At 32.0% G+C, this 14,090-nt stretch overlaps 3 protein-coding genes across 5 annotated transcripts; 1 reads left to right on the forward strand and 2 right to left on the reverse strand.

Annotated features, from left to right (window-relative positions):
- Window positions 1-343: 343 nt before the first annotated feature.
- On the forward strand, window positions 344-3,119 carry LOC149661652 (28S rRNA (uridine-N(3))-methyltransferase). 2 transcript variants are annotated; one of them, XM_089843216.1, is made up of 8 exons: window positions 344-539; window positions 690-720; window positions 786-991; window positions 1,069-1,288; window positions 1,852-1,982; window positions 2,047-2,116; window positions 2,562-2,760; window positions 2,842-3,119. In XM_089843216.1, the coding sequence occupies exons 1-8, from the start codon at window positions 450-452 to the stop codon at window positions 3,056-3,058; spliced, it is 1,164 nt and encodes a 387-aa protein (XP_089699342.1). In that variant the 5' UTR covers window positions 344-449; the 3' UTR covers window positions 3,059-3,119. The 2 variants fall into 2 exon arrangements, with proteins under 2 accessions (XP_089699342.1, XP_089699343.1); XM_089843217.1 differs by having other exon boundaries at window positions 2,047-2,110.
- Window positions 3,059-5,188, reverse strand: LOC149661653 (endonuclease G, mitochondrial-like). 2 transcript variants are annotated; one of them, XR_016368969.1, is made up of 5 exons: window positions 4,350-5,188; window positions 4,167-4,279; window positions 3,925-4,105; window positions 3,697-3,863; window positions 3,059-3,160 (listed from the first exon to the last, which is right to left on the reverse strand). XR_016368969.1 is itself a non-coding variant. In XM_089843219.1 (4 exons), the coding sequence occupies exons 1-4, from the start codon at window positions 4,824-4,826 to the stop codon at window positions 3,768-3,770; spliced, it is 867 nt and encodes a 288-aa protein (XP_089699345.1). In that variant the 5' UTR covers window positions 4,827-5,187; the 3' UTR covers window positions 3,059-3,767. The 2 variants fall into 2 exon arrangements, 1 of the variants encoding a protein (XP_089699345.1); XM_089843219.1 differs by having other exon boundaries at window positions 3,059-3,863; window positions 4,350-5,187.
- Window positions 5,189-5,325: 137 nt separating this feature from the next.
- Window positions 5,326-13,971, reverse strand: LOC149661654 (WD repeat-containing protein 3). The gene is made up of 20 exons (XM_089843213.1): window positions 13,698-13,971; window positions 13,417-13,626; window positions 13,240-13,358; window positions 13,081-13,159; window positions 12,909-13,001; window positions 12,743-12,832; window positions 12,570-12,674; window positions 11,821-12,030; window positions 11,468-11,752; window positions 11,289-11,390; window positions 11,118-11,218; window positions 10,246-10,314; window positions 10,080-10,152; window positions 9,857-10,014; window positions 9,661-9,772; window positions 9,287-9,421; window positions 6,137-6,250; window positions 5,757-6,073; window positions 5,596-5,689; window positions 5,326-5,507 (listed from the first exon to the last, which is right to left on the reverse strand). The coding sequence occupies exons 1-20, from the start codon at window positions 13,866-13,868 to the stop codon at window positions 5,352-5,354; spliced, it is 2,793 nt and encodes a 930-aa protein (XP_089699339.1). The 5' UTR covers window positions 13,869-13,971; the 3' UTR covers window positions 5,326-5,351.
- Between the last annotated feature and the right edge of the window lie 119 nt (window positions 13,972-14,090).

A 14,090-nucleotide genomic window follows, 5' to 3' on the forward strand; every position in this document is an offset into this window, starting at 1 on the left:
ATTTCAATCCTTAAATATTTCACTTTTGGACCGAAATTCTCTTTGAAGAATCAGTTTTTTAAAGGCATTTAATAAATTTTTCCATCACTAAACATTTGGAGTATTTATGAATCATTTATTACTACAATCATAAATTTATTACCATTACCAAGGAGGATAGCTAAGCATTACTGATAAGCAGCTTATAATATACTATTATAAAAAATTTCTCCTGAACTTTGCCATAAATCTGAATTATTTCAAAAATGAAAGAGAATTCCACGTGGATATAAAATAAAAAATTTCCCGCCTTTTTTATTTAAACCACGTGCATCTAACTAGCCAATCAAAATACAAATTTTCTACTCGAGTCACCCACGTGTTGTCAGAACTAACCCCGGTAACCCGCGTCAAACGCTCGGGTTTATTTAATTTTAAAACGTTAATATAATTTATTTAAAACAATAAACATGTCAGATTCTGATAGTGTAACAGAAACGAAGGAAGTTGGTAAAAAGAGAAAGTTTAAACAACCCAAAAACAAACAAAAGGAAAAACAGGTAAAATAAAGACCAAGGGTTAGGATAACTGTATGGAATATTGAATATAGAGTAATGGCAGCCCTCTGCCTTCGACTGTATTAAGCTCTATGGGGAAATAACATGGGGTGCCATTAGATAGTGTTAATTTTGTTTACATCTTCTTCAAAGGTTTGCGAATGGAAGAAATGGAGAGTTGAAAGTATTTGGAACTTATATTAAACATTATAAGCCATATTTATAGTTGCCTTGAACTTATTTCCATAGAAAAACAACAACTTAAAGTATGGAAAGAAATGAAAAGCTTAAAAAAGCTCAATAAAACCAAAACACAAGAGGAAGCTAATGACAATGAACATTCTAAAAATGAGGATACATCAAAAATAAACAATTACACTATAGCTATAGCAGTTCCTGGCACAATACTAGACAATGCCCAATCCCCTGAACTAAGAACTTATTTAGCTGGTCAAGTAAAGTTTAAAATAAATCTAATAAACACCCCAAAGTGCCAAGAATTAATATTAATTAAGAATTAACCCACATTTAGATTGCAAGAGCAGCTTGTGTTTTTTGTGTTGATGAAATTATAATATTTGATGATACATGCTCATCTCTTAGAGATGAAAAAACTACCGAAGGTGAATATCAAGGGATTGGAAAAAAGGGCAATGCTAATATTCAAATGGCTAGGATACTACAATACTTAGAATGCCCCCAATATCTTAGAAAATACTTTTTCCCAATGCATAAGGATTTACAATACGCTGGTAAAATTTAAAGGGAGGGTGAAGTAGAAAATCAAGTGATTTTTTATCGATTCTTCTACTAAATATAAGACCAGTCTGCATAGTCAAACATTCAGGAAATACCAATTCCGAATGATTTTAAAATTCAAATTAGGTTCAGATTTTAAGGATAATTTTAAACAAGGACTGCCGACCAATCACGTAACGCCCTGCCTTTTTGTTAACAAAATTCTCGTGGCACGTTCCGTGTCTCGCGCCACGATTATCACGTAGCGCGCGAATTTTATCAAATCTCGTGATAAATTTATTTAGGCATGGCGCGTGCCACGTGAATTTTGTTAACAAAAAGGCAGGGCGTTACGTGATTGGTCGGCAGTCCTTGATTAAAATTATCCTTAAAATCTGAACCTAATTTGAATTTTAAAATCATTCGGAGACTGTATTTCCTGAATGTTTCACTATGCAGACTGGTCTTATAATTAGTAGAAGAATCGATAAAAAATCACTTGATTTTCTACTTCACCCTCCCTTTAACGGGAAAAGAAACCAGAAGGCAAAAACATTACTGACCTATTTCTAATTAGGTTTATTAAATCCTCTTGATGCCCCTCATCATTTAAGAGCTGATGATATCAGTACATTCCGTGAAGGAGTAATAGTTGATCGTCCAGTTAAAGAAGGCAAAGGATCTTATGTCAATATCGGGTTACAAAAAGTAACTTTAGGATTAATAATCTTAAAATTTCCTCCAAGTTAATTAAATTATTTGAAAATTAAAGGACATTAGAATTGATAAAGTGATACAAAGCGGGGTTAGAGTGACTGTAAAATTAAATGAAACAAGTACAAGTATGTTAATAAATTAATAGAAAGATGGAGCCATGGATGAAGGATGTGCGTGAAAAACATTCGACGCTCAACAGGATGTGCAACTCCCTATACTAAAAAGTAGACAAGTCGATACTAGCGCCGCCTGGCTACCAGCGCTGGAAACCCTCGCGGGAAAAATAAAAAATACTGGACAAAAGAAAAAACCCCACTGTTTTGCTTCAAGCAGACGACGCTAAGGAAAAAAATTGACGGTAGCGCGTGTTTTTTTCTTATGTCCAGTATTTTTTATTTTTCCCGCGAGGGTTTCCAGCGCTGGTAGCCAGGCGGTGCTAGTATCGACTTGTCTACTTTTTAGTATAGGGAGTTGCACATCCTGTAGAGCGTCGAATGTTTTTCACGCGCATCCTTCATCCATGGATGGAGGGTATAAGATAATAAAGGGGCAATGCAATTTTTCTTTAAGAAAAACACCAAACTGGGATAGCAGTTTCTCCGTCAACACCTAAAGAAGAAGCTGGACTTTACTGGGGTTATTCAGTCAGACTTGCCTCAAATCTTAACGAAGTTTTTAAAAATTCCCCTCATGAAAAGGGTTATGATTTAACTATGGGAACGTCCGATAAAGGAGAAAGTATAGACAAGATAAATCTGAAACCATTTAAGTAACTTAATTAAAAAACTTCCGGAGAGACGGAAGAAAGTGTAGAAATAAAGTAAACTAACTAATATAAATATTCTTTTAGGAACTTATTAATTGTATTTGGAGGATTAAAAGGACTTGAATATCCCATAGAAGCTGATGAAGATTTGGATGCTAATTCTCCTTTAGAGATATTTAATTATTACGTTAATACGTGTCCTAATCAAGGCTCTAGGACAATTAGGACTGAAGAAGCCATCTTAATCACTTTAGCTTCTTTACAGTTTAAAATTGGTGAAATAACAATGGCCAGTCTATGATTGACTAGATTAATCCAGTTTTTTATGTTAACATGATGTCAATAAAAGTTTTATAAAACAATGTCACTCGATCTTTGGTTTTAAATATCAAAATACTATAGTGTTTTAGCATGGATAAAGAATGCGCGTGAGGAAATTTGTTTTCACGCTATAGGAACGGCAACTCCCTATCTCGAACGACAGCTTATTCTGTATATACTCTGTTACAACGTCGGTTGTCAGCACGCGCAAAGCTAAGTCTCTATGTAACGTAGCTTTGTACGTGCTGTCAAGAGACAAAAAACTTCAGGATCTTCAGGATTTAAAATATCCGCGAGTTTTTTAGCTCGAGTGCATGGACCTCTAGGCCGTAGTTTCAAATAGGTGTGAAATTACCTACAGCCTACTACACGTATTTGAAACTAAGGCCCAGAGGTCCGTGCACTCGAGCTAAAAAACTCGCGGATATTTTAGATCCTGAAGTTTTTCGTCTCTTGACAGCACGTACAAAGCTATGTTACATAGAGAAATAGCTTTGCGCGTGCTGACAACCGACGTTGTAACAGAGTGTGTATACAGAATATTCTGTCGCTCGAGATAGGGAGTTGCCTATCCTGTAGAGTGAAAACAAATTTCCTCACGCGCATCCTTCATCCATGGTTTTAGGCTTGTAAAATTACTGGTATTAGAGTCCTTATATAAATGTCACCTCTCTATTTCTACAACACACTCAAGTACTTTTTCCATTGATTCTTTTAAAAGCATTCTTAGGCAGTTTGTCAAAAAATAAAAGACCCGCTGATCTTTCAACACTTTCTATGGGTACCTGGATTAAAAATATTCATTGATGACTTGAGGAATTGGTTTATAAAGTAGATTATACTTACTAGAAAGGCTGATAATGGCACAGAATCATCAATAGCTTGATTAGGCATAACGTAAGATTCCAGGTGAAACTCCTTAGAATCATTTTCCGCCACTACAACTTTAAAAAAATGTGTAGGGACAGCTACATGGTCATCTCCAATAACTTGGTATTTGACGTAAATTTTTCCATCCGGTTCTTTCCTATAATGAAGAAAAATTCATGTGTTCAATTAAACATTCATGGAAATTTACACATGCATACCTTGGAAGATAAAGAGGCCCAGTACACACATAAACATTCTTATAATTCTTTGTTAACTTCCTGACGTACTTCTCAAGTTTATTCCACATATCGCGATTAAAACCCTTTCCAACCTAATAATAATAAAGTAATTTGCTAATTTCACAATGGGTAATCAAAAAAATAGATCCTAGTCATAAATACCTGAGGTGCGATATTACTAAGGTAGAAGGTCTGATCCATTATTTCCTGAGACATTGTATGATTTCCGGCTGCTGCCAAATGTCCTCTATCAAACCCACTACTTTTATAATCTTCATTTTGGGCGCGAAAGAGGGAATGTACACCGGGATCTGGTTGAAATTGGCATTTAGCACGATCTACATTATCATTAGGTTTGACTGACGCGGCAGTCAAGTGTTCAAAGACCCAATTGGCGGTTCTATTCCGGCGATCATATGAAGATACATAATCACTAAAAACGCGAATGTTATCCGTACTTGGGAACCCGAATCTTAAAATTTGAGAGGTTCTAGACGCGTCTTTTGAGGGTTCGACCGGTATTAGACTAGATTGAGTCGATATAGTCGCGGCATTTACTTTACCAATGCGGTATTTTTCATAGAATGTACCACCAACCCAGCCCACAAAACCAACTGCAGTAAATCTAAGGGCATTCATAGTGCAATAAACAGATAGCTAAGCCTATTTTGCTTGGATTACAAACGAATAAATTCGTTAAAAGTCGATATAAAATAACATAGGCCTACTAATGTCCAAGGAAAATTGCCAAAAAGTACATCAGGAACCAAGCCAAACTAAAACCACATTTACTAACAATGTTTGAGTCTTTGTCTCTTTGATAGGACGAACAAAGAAAAACAAGAAGGAACTCTACTTATGCCCTCTGAAGGACGGCGGCAAATTTAAAATAACGTTTATTTTTTCCCCATTATAAGTTTAAAACTAAAAAATAAAAGCCCTATTCACAAAATTACGATGCGTGCGCCCAAGGCTTACCAGTTACCACAGAATTGCGCCAAGGCTTATCACAAAATTGCGCCAAGGCTTATTACAAAATTGTGCCAAGGCTTATCACAAAATTGCGCCATCACAAAATTGCGCCAAGGCTTATTTCAATAATGATGGAACCCATGAACAAAATAAATAATAATCAGACTTCGCTGGAATAAACTTGATAAAATTTTATTCAATGTGTAATATGTGTTGTTCTTTTTTCTTTAAACGTCGTCTCCTTTCTTTAAATTTATGAGAAGCATCAGTAAATAAGGAAACTTCTTCTCTTTGGTCAATTTCTCTTTGAATGTATTTTAAGCCTGCTAAATTAAACCCTACAGTGTCCTTTTAAGATATAAAATAATCAACACAAATTAAATGTTAGTCAATACCAAAAAATAGATAAATAATTTGAAATAAAAATAATCATTACCCTTAAGTTATTAACACTTATTGTGGCCCATTTCCTGAGTCTATCAATAACTGGAATTAAACTATGCGTGGCTATAATTTGATTACAGTGAACCCTAATATAAAAATTAGTGTTAGTCATTCATAAAAATAGTTTGAAGGAAAAATAATGAAAAATGTTACCTCATTAAGAAAAACAGGCATCTATTTGATAGTTCCGTTTCCCAATCCCTCTCCAAGAATTTACTAAGAATATGTAGAAGATCAGCGACATAAGTAAATGGCAGAACTAATAAGGCCTCTTCAATTTCACTCGATTTGATTCTTCTTATAACTTCTAAAACATATCTAAAAGGGCATGTTGTATTGAAGGCTTCCATCAATGGGTTTACTTCCGGCAAAGGGATTTCTTTTTCAAGTCTTTTGCATTCCTCATCATGTTCCTCTTTTTTAGCTACTTCTTCATTAAAAATTTCTATAGCTTCCATTATTTTCTCAGCCTATTTAAAAAAGAGTTAACCATCAGAGTTAACCATTTAATTGTAAAATTAAAGTTAACTTACAGCTGCCACAGTTTCTAAAGTTTTCTTCCCAGCTAATCCAGTTTCTTTATTTGTTTCCCCGGGAACTACTGGTTCTTCACCAACCGCACTCTTTTCATATTCAGCTTCTCTTTCCTATATAAAAAACAATCAATTAAACTAATTGGCCTTATTCCTGATCAACGCCACCGAGGCGTAGCGGCGACTTTTGGAACTATAATAAAACGGTAACCAATTACAGGTGGCGCTGGAGTCGACGTACTGTGATGGAGAGCTGTTATTTTCTATGTTTTGATTATTACCGCTTCAACTTCAAAAAACATGTTTTAACTAATTATTATTAACCTAATAATTTCCAATTTGAATGACTATGTAGATATTTAATTTGAATGAGTAGGGTGATTTGAATGGGTCATTCGAATCACGATTGTCATTCAAATGACCCATTCAAATCACGATTGTCATTCAAATCACGATTGTCAGTCAAATCACGATTGTCAGTCAAATCACGATTGTCAGTCAAATCACGATTGTCAGTCAAATCACGATTGTCATTCAAATCACGATTGTCATTCAAATGACCCATTCAAATCACGATTGTCATTCAAATGACCCATTCAAATCACGATTGTCATTCAAATGACCCATTCAAATCACGATTGTCATTCAAATGACCCATTCAAATCACGATTGTCATTCAAATCAAATATCTACATATTCATTCAAATCAAATATCTGCATAGTCATTCAAATCAAATATCTGCATAGTCATTCAAATCAAATATCTGCATAGTCATTCAAATCAAATATCTACATAGTCATTCAAATCAAATATCTACATAGTCATTCAAATCAAATATCTACATAGTCATTCAAAGTCATTTAAATCATCTTAATCAACAATATAATTCAAATAAACGAAGTAAAAAAATAATTCATATCACCCCAGTCATCCAAATCACTTAAATAAGCTAACTCATAAGCTTTCTCATGTCGTACGTTATAACGCTAAGTGACGACTCCGTCGTTAGAGATTCTTTCTTACTCAAACACCTCCATCTAGTAGATTTCCTAAACCAGATTTTCCCAATTCCCAGTAAAAATCATAGATGGGCACTATCATATCATTTGATAGTTTTACCACTTGATACGATAGAAAACTAAATCTGCCCCTATCAAAGTATCAATTTTGATAGTTATTTTCGAGAAAAATTTGAATTATAATGATCGATTGAGTTTGATAGCTTAGAAAGTGCACTCGAAGTTGATATGATTCATTGATTCGTTGAAATCTTCTAGAGAAAAATATCGATTCTCAACGTGATCTGGCTACTAACCCCATCTTTTAGAAATCATAAAAAATGATAGGCATTATTCCTTGAGAAATAAATTGATTCTTTGAGTGAGTTTATTTGGCGACATCTGTTTTCTGATTTCATTTTAAAAAATTATGTGCTAATCTTTGATAGGCAATTTTGATAGTTATGAAAATTTCTGGAAAGATAAGTCGTTTTTTGAATGATATCGAAGTTTTTAATATATTTGAACGTTAGCAAGTGTAGGTTTATTCTATAAGAAGATTCTGTATTTGGTGGTCGTTATAACCCTCTCAAACAAATAAATAAAAATAAAATAAACGATGGTTCAACAGTTCAAACTGTGAAGACGGAGCTTCTTGTAAATAGAAGCTCCGTGTCCGTGCTGTCACTGATATGAACGACTTCTCGAGGAGGAAGAACGATTCCACGAAATCATCCAAACGTAGAAGTAGATAAATTAAAGTGTAGATTTTCTGATTTTTATTACCCACAGTTATTAATTGCAATTTTTGCCTTTAATTATTATTAGTTAACCGTTTATAGTAGATGGTTTAGATTAAATCGAGGGCGAATAATTTGAAAAAGTTTGGATAGTAGCTAACTATAGACAGTTAAAAGTCAAACTTGAGAAATGAGATTATGGAAATTATATGAATATATGAAAATATTCGAAATTCTACAAAATCAGGAAATATCAGGAATCGATTAAACAGAGTAAAATTAGGTAGAGACCAAATCAGTTTGATCGAAAACAATCAAATTTAAAGTCCGGAGATTAAATGATCGATTAATTTAGTCGTTGCTAAAGATTTCAATTTGATTTGATAGGCAAAAAATCTATCTAACAATGAGAGCCAATCTAACATATTGAAGGAAGATTTGATAGTTTCACCATCTATGATTTGTTGAGAGGGAAAAAATCTATCTAACAAATAATGCCAGTCTAAAATATAGCTAGAAGAATTGATAGTTTCGCCAAATATGATAGTTTGAGAGGAAAAATATCTATCTAACCAGCAGTGTCAGTCTAAAATATAGTCAGAAGAGTTTATAGTTTCGCTATCTATGATAGTTTGAGAGGAAAAATATCTATCTAACCAGCAATGTCAGTCTAAAATATAGTCAGAAGAGTTGATAGTTCCGCCATCTATGATGGTTTGAGAGGAAAAAAATCTATCTAAGAAGGAGTTCCACTCTAAAATATAGCCAGAAGAATTGATAGTTTCGACATCTATGATAGTTTGATAGGAAAAAAAATCTATCTAAGGAGGAGTGCCCAACTCTGGTAAAAATTTCATGATAAAAGAGGACTTGACTCGCTCTCTAAAAATCACTTTCAAACTAATATAATTTTCATTCTCTGAGTGAGAGTGAGAGTGAGTGAAGTTCTCGAATTTTTTATATTTAAAAGTCCTTAAGAGTGATTTCGTCTCGACTCATGAAAGTCACTCCCGACAATAGAAAGAGGCATTGGTGAAAGAAACCTTATCACTCTTTTGGAAAAACATTACTTCGCGAGAGTGAGATATTGTAATTCGCGTGTATGAAACTCTCAAGCCACGAGTGATAACAAGTCACTCATTCTTGTCTCACTCTTTCGGCGCGAGAGACTTCTTTAAGAGAGACGAAAAATCTTTCGCAATGCGAGTGACATTCGCGATTTGCCCACCACTGAAAATAACAGATCTCCATCAGAGTCCATCGACTCCAGCGCCACCTCTAATTGGCTACCGTATTATTATAGTTCCAAAAGTCGCCGCTACGCCTCGGTGGCGTTGATCAGGAATAAGGCCAATTAATTTCACCTAAATTAGTAAATTAGACATAGGCATAATTAATAAAAGTCTCTAACCAGTTCTTGTTCTTCTTCCAAAACTAAAGGTTCTTCAGTTTTATTCCATATCCTTAAAGACTTATCATGAGAGGCGGTAATGACAGTATTACCACTTGGACTAATTGCCATAGCCCAAATTTCTCCTTGATGTCCCTGAAAATATTTTAAAGGTCGACAAGGTCAAATAACATAACATTATCCCTTAAAATAAGGACCTTTTTCTAAATATAGCATTTAATTAGTCTTAAAAGCACTGCCTACTGCGTCGCCATGTTTAGAGGCGTCTGCTATCCAGAACCCCTTACCCCCATGGGATTGGTTGAATCAATCAAATATGGGTTCTGGCTAGCAGACGCCTCTAAACATGGCAAGGACTAAGTTTCTATTCCTACCTCAAGTGTAGTAATTTTCTGAAAATTATCAGCATCCCACTGATTAACCTTCTTGTCTTTACCAGCACTGAAGAACATGTGCGTTTTAGGAATAAATTCCAGACACATAATGCTATAAAAAATTAAAAACCAATTTAAATAAATTTAACTTAAAATATAATTAAAGAAGAAATTAAATTAAATTAAATTAAATTACCTCTCATCATGAGCAAATATAGACTTGTGACAATCTCCAAAATCCAAACCCCAGATTTTAATATTTTTATCAGCGGAACCAGTAGCTATTAGAGTTCCATCATCGGAGATGTCCATGCAAAGGACGGGGAATTTATGGCCATAAAGTGAAAGGAAAAACTGCAAGAAGAAAGAATTAAATTTAATCTTGGGAAAACTTTAATTACTTATTATTAGTTAATTACTTTAAGAGTGTCCATGAAGAAAACTTTCACAGTGTTATCCAAAAGGGATACGGCTATTAATCTTAAATCTTTACTAAGATTTAAATGAAAGATTAATTTATTAATTATAATTAATTTATAATTCACAGCTGAACAAAATAAAATAATAAATTAATATTAGTAGTACCTAACACGAACACACAAAACCTCTTCAGTCATTTTAAGTGTCCTTTGATGAACTAGAGTTAACCTTTTCCTTAAATAGTTAAAATTAAGTGAGTAATTAATTAATGATCAAGTATTTATTTAATTAATTAATGATCAATTATTTATTTAATTAATTGCTGATCAATTATTTATTTAATTAATTAATGATCAATTATTTATTTAATTAATTAATGATCAAGTATTTATTTAATTAATTAATGATCAAGTATTTATTTAATTAATTAATGATCAATTATTTATTTAATTAATTGCTGATCAATTATTTATTTAATTAATTAATGATCAATTATTTATTTAATTAATTAATGATCAAGTATTTATTTAATTAATTAATGATCAAGTATTTATTTAATTAATTAATGATCAATTATTTATTTAATTAATTGCTGATCAATTATTTATTTAATTAATTAATGATCAATTATTTATTTAATTAATTAATGATCAAGTATTTATTTAATTAATTAATGATCAAGTATTTATTTAATTAATTAATGATCAAGTATTTATTTAATTAATTAATGATCAAGTATTTATTTAATTAATTAATGATCAAGTATTTATTTAATTAATTAATGATCAAGTATTTATTTAATTAATTAATGATCAATTATTTATTTAATTATTTAATGATCAATTATTTATTTAATTAATTAATGATTAATTATTTATTTATATAATTAATTAATGATTAATTATTTATTTATATAATTAATTAATGATTAATTATTTATTTATATAATTAATTAATGATTAATTATTTATTTATATAATTAATTAATGATTAATTATTTAATTAATGATTAATTTTTATTATTATTAATTAATTACTGTTTATTAGAAGAATCCTCATCATCTTGATCTTGATCTTTAATTAATTCAAAATCCCAGAATTTCACATCATGATCGGCACTTCCAGAAACAATTCCTCTCTAAAAAAGTTAAAAACTTTAATTAAAAAATACTTTAATTAGTTTAAAGCATTAGTAAGGTTAAACTAACAAGGTCAGAGGTCATTGTTATGGACCAAACTTCTTTATCATGAGCCGCAATTGACTCCAAAAGTTCACCAGATCCAATATCAAAGATTTGTAGCTTTCCAGTCTAAATTTTAATTATTGTTTAATTAATTATCTTACTAACTAATAACTTTAACAATCAATCTTTTCCTTAATTTATACCTTAGTAGCTATGACACAATATTTATCCCCAGGAGCAAACATCGAACTCAAAGCATAATCGCAATGCATTGTTCTAACACATTGTTGGCTATCTCGGTTCCAAATTTTGACAGCTTCGCTACTAGCAGTGAGAATTGACATATTATCTGATGATACAGATATAGTTCTAACATCACTGCGATGCCCTGATAATCTGATAGAGTTCAGGAGCTGAGGTTCACAATGTTTCGCTTCTACTTGAAGTTGATGGAATTCAATGCTGTTATTATTTAAAAGACATAACACCTAAAATGAAAAATTAGTAAATTACATTAAAATTCCTATTTTACTGTTTCTCAAATCAAATTAATCACCTTAGCTTTGTTTTTAGTAATTTTAATATCAAATGCACGTATTTTTCCTGATGCTTTGATAGGATTTAGCCTTTTAATTTCATCAGAGAGTGTTAATTTGACTTCAGCATCAATATTTTCACTCTTTTGTTTCTTCTTTTTCTTTCTTAAACGTTTACTAAGCTCTTCTTCATTGCAGATTTGAAATAACTCAAGAAGAGAATCAGATCCCTATATAAACCTCAATTAAAATTTATATTTTAGGGTTTTAATCAGGGGTGTGCGAGTACTCGGTTCGAGTATCGAGCCGAGTACTCGACTCGATACTCGATAACAACACATTGAGATACTCGAGACAGATTCGAGTAGCTTTTTAACATCTTAAATACTCGACAAATACTCGAGTCCGAGGCTTACAACTATAGCAGACAATGAGTTCATGAGCATTTACTATGAAAATCACCTGTTCAATGTTTAATTGATCACTAGCAATCTTTTTGAACTAGTTAGATGTTAGATAATTGAAAATCTTCGTTATTTTCAAGAAATTTACAAAATTGCTACTCGACAAGTCAATATTTGAGACTCGATAATTACTCGAAAGAACAAACAAAATTTGACCTATCTAAATACTCGATACTCGAAAGTATTTTTGAGACTCGGCTCGATACTCGATAAGAAATTAGTTTCGATACTCGGACTCGGCTCGAAACCGAAAAAACAGGACTCGCACACCACTGGACTTTTAATTGTAAAAATTGATGGCATACATGACACGCAATGACTCTCTCCGTGTCATCAACTTTAAGGCTATAAACTCTGTCCTTTCCTTCTCTTAAAATAGTACCTGCTTTTGTACATGAAAGTATACTAGTCTAAAAAATTATACAATTTTAATTATTTTTATTTTTATTTTTATTAATTTTAAAATTTAAATATTTACTTCATCTTCTTCATCAATTTCTTCAGCAGTTTCTCCCGTTTCAGGTCTAACTCTTTTAGTTACGGGAGGTTCATTATTGATTGGTTCATTCTGTATTTTTATTTTTTAACGAGCTTAAAGTTTTCTGCCAATAAACTTTAATTCAATTGACTTATAAATTACGAACCTCGGCAAAAACTATATTATAAACCCTTAATTCACTGTCTCCACTGCCAGTTATAAGTCTGGAATCATTATTTAACAAAGATAAACTCCATATCTATGGAATTTCATAATATGTTTATTTTAATTCATTTAATTTCTTTAAATTAGACTAATTAATATTTCTAGATCATTACTTCAGTTCTGTGCCCAACTAAGGTTTTAAAACAATGCTGGGTATCCAAATCCCAAAATTTTATTAATGTATCTTTGGACCTTAAAATCATTATTTATAATTAGTAACTAATTACTAATTGAAATATCTATTTATATCACAATCAATAATTATTAATTACCCAGTGATTAAAATATTCTTTTCAGTAAAAAACTGACAACAAGTTATGACACCCTTATGACCTTTTAATCTAAAAAGACCTGCTTCATTTATAACATCCCAGATTACCACCTCTGTATCCTAAATTATTACATGTTAAATTTAAGAGCCCTTCATTCATAATTCAAAAACACCTTACTTTTCCACCAGATGCTAATCTCATTCCACTTTCGTCATATGCTAAGCAAGAAACTGCAGCTTTATGGCCATTTAAAACAAGGTTGCTTTCACCTGAATCAAGCCTGAAGCAACTTATTGAGCCATTTAAATACCCAACAGCAACTACAGCTTCATAGGGATGACAACATAATGCTGTGACAGCGTCTTTTGACCCAGCGAGTGTTAACTCCTGTTAATTAAATTTAAGTGATATTAATATTTTTCATACGACAATGTTTAATGTTTCTAAATTAAACTTACTTTGTTCCCTGTTCTGGAATCCCAAATGATCACATTTTCACACGCTGCTGTTGCAATGTATCTATCGCGTGTTTTCTTATACTCTACAAAAACCGAATCGGCATTTATGCTTCCTATTACTCCAAAGGTTGCTTCGTGAACGTATCGAAGATATTGTTTAGTTATCCCCATTTAATTAGATTATTTAAACTAATTTTCTAAATAAAATCACCTAAGCCTAAACGCACATGGCAAATGGCACTTCCAAATTTATAAGCAGATGACGGTAAAAATGCAGGGCTGATGATAATCCAAACTTTTGAGTTTTAATACCAACAAAAACAATTTTCGGTAATTCCGCATTCGAGGTTATAACTTATAACAGTTTTCCTCTCACGTTTTACTAAAATTAAT

Source organism: Phalangium opilio, unplaced genomic scaffold (genome assembly GCF_054372755.1).
Source record: "Phalangium opilio isolate 3A_F unplaced genomic scaffold, DU_Popi_V2 ptg000070l_1, whole genome shotgun sequence".
Classification (NCBI taxonomy): Eukaryota; Metazoa; Arthropoda; class Arachnida; order Opiliones; family Phalangiidae; genus Phalangium; species Phalangium opilio.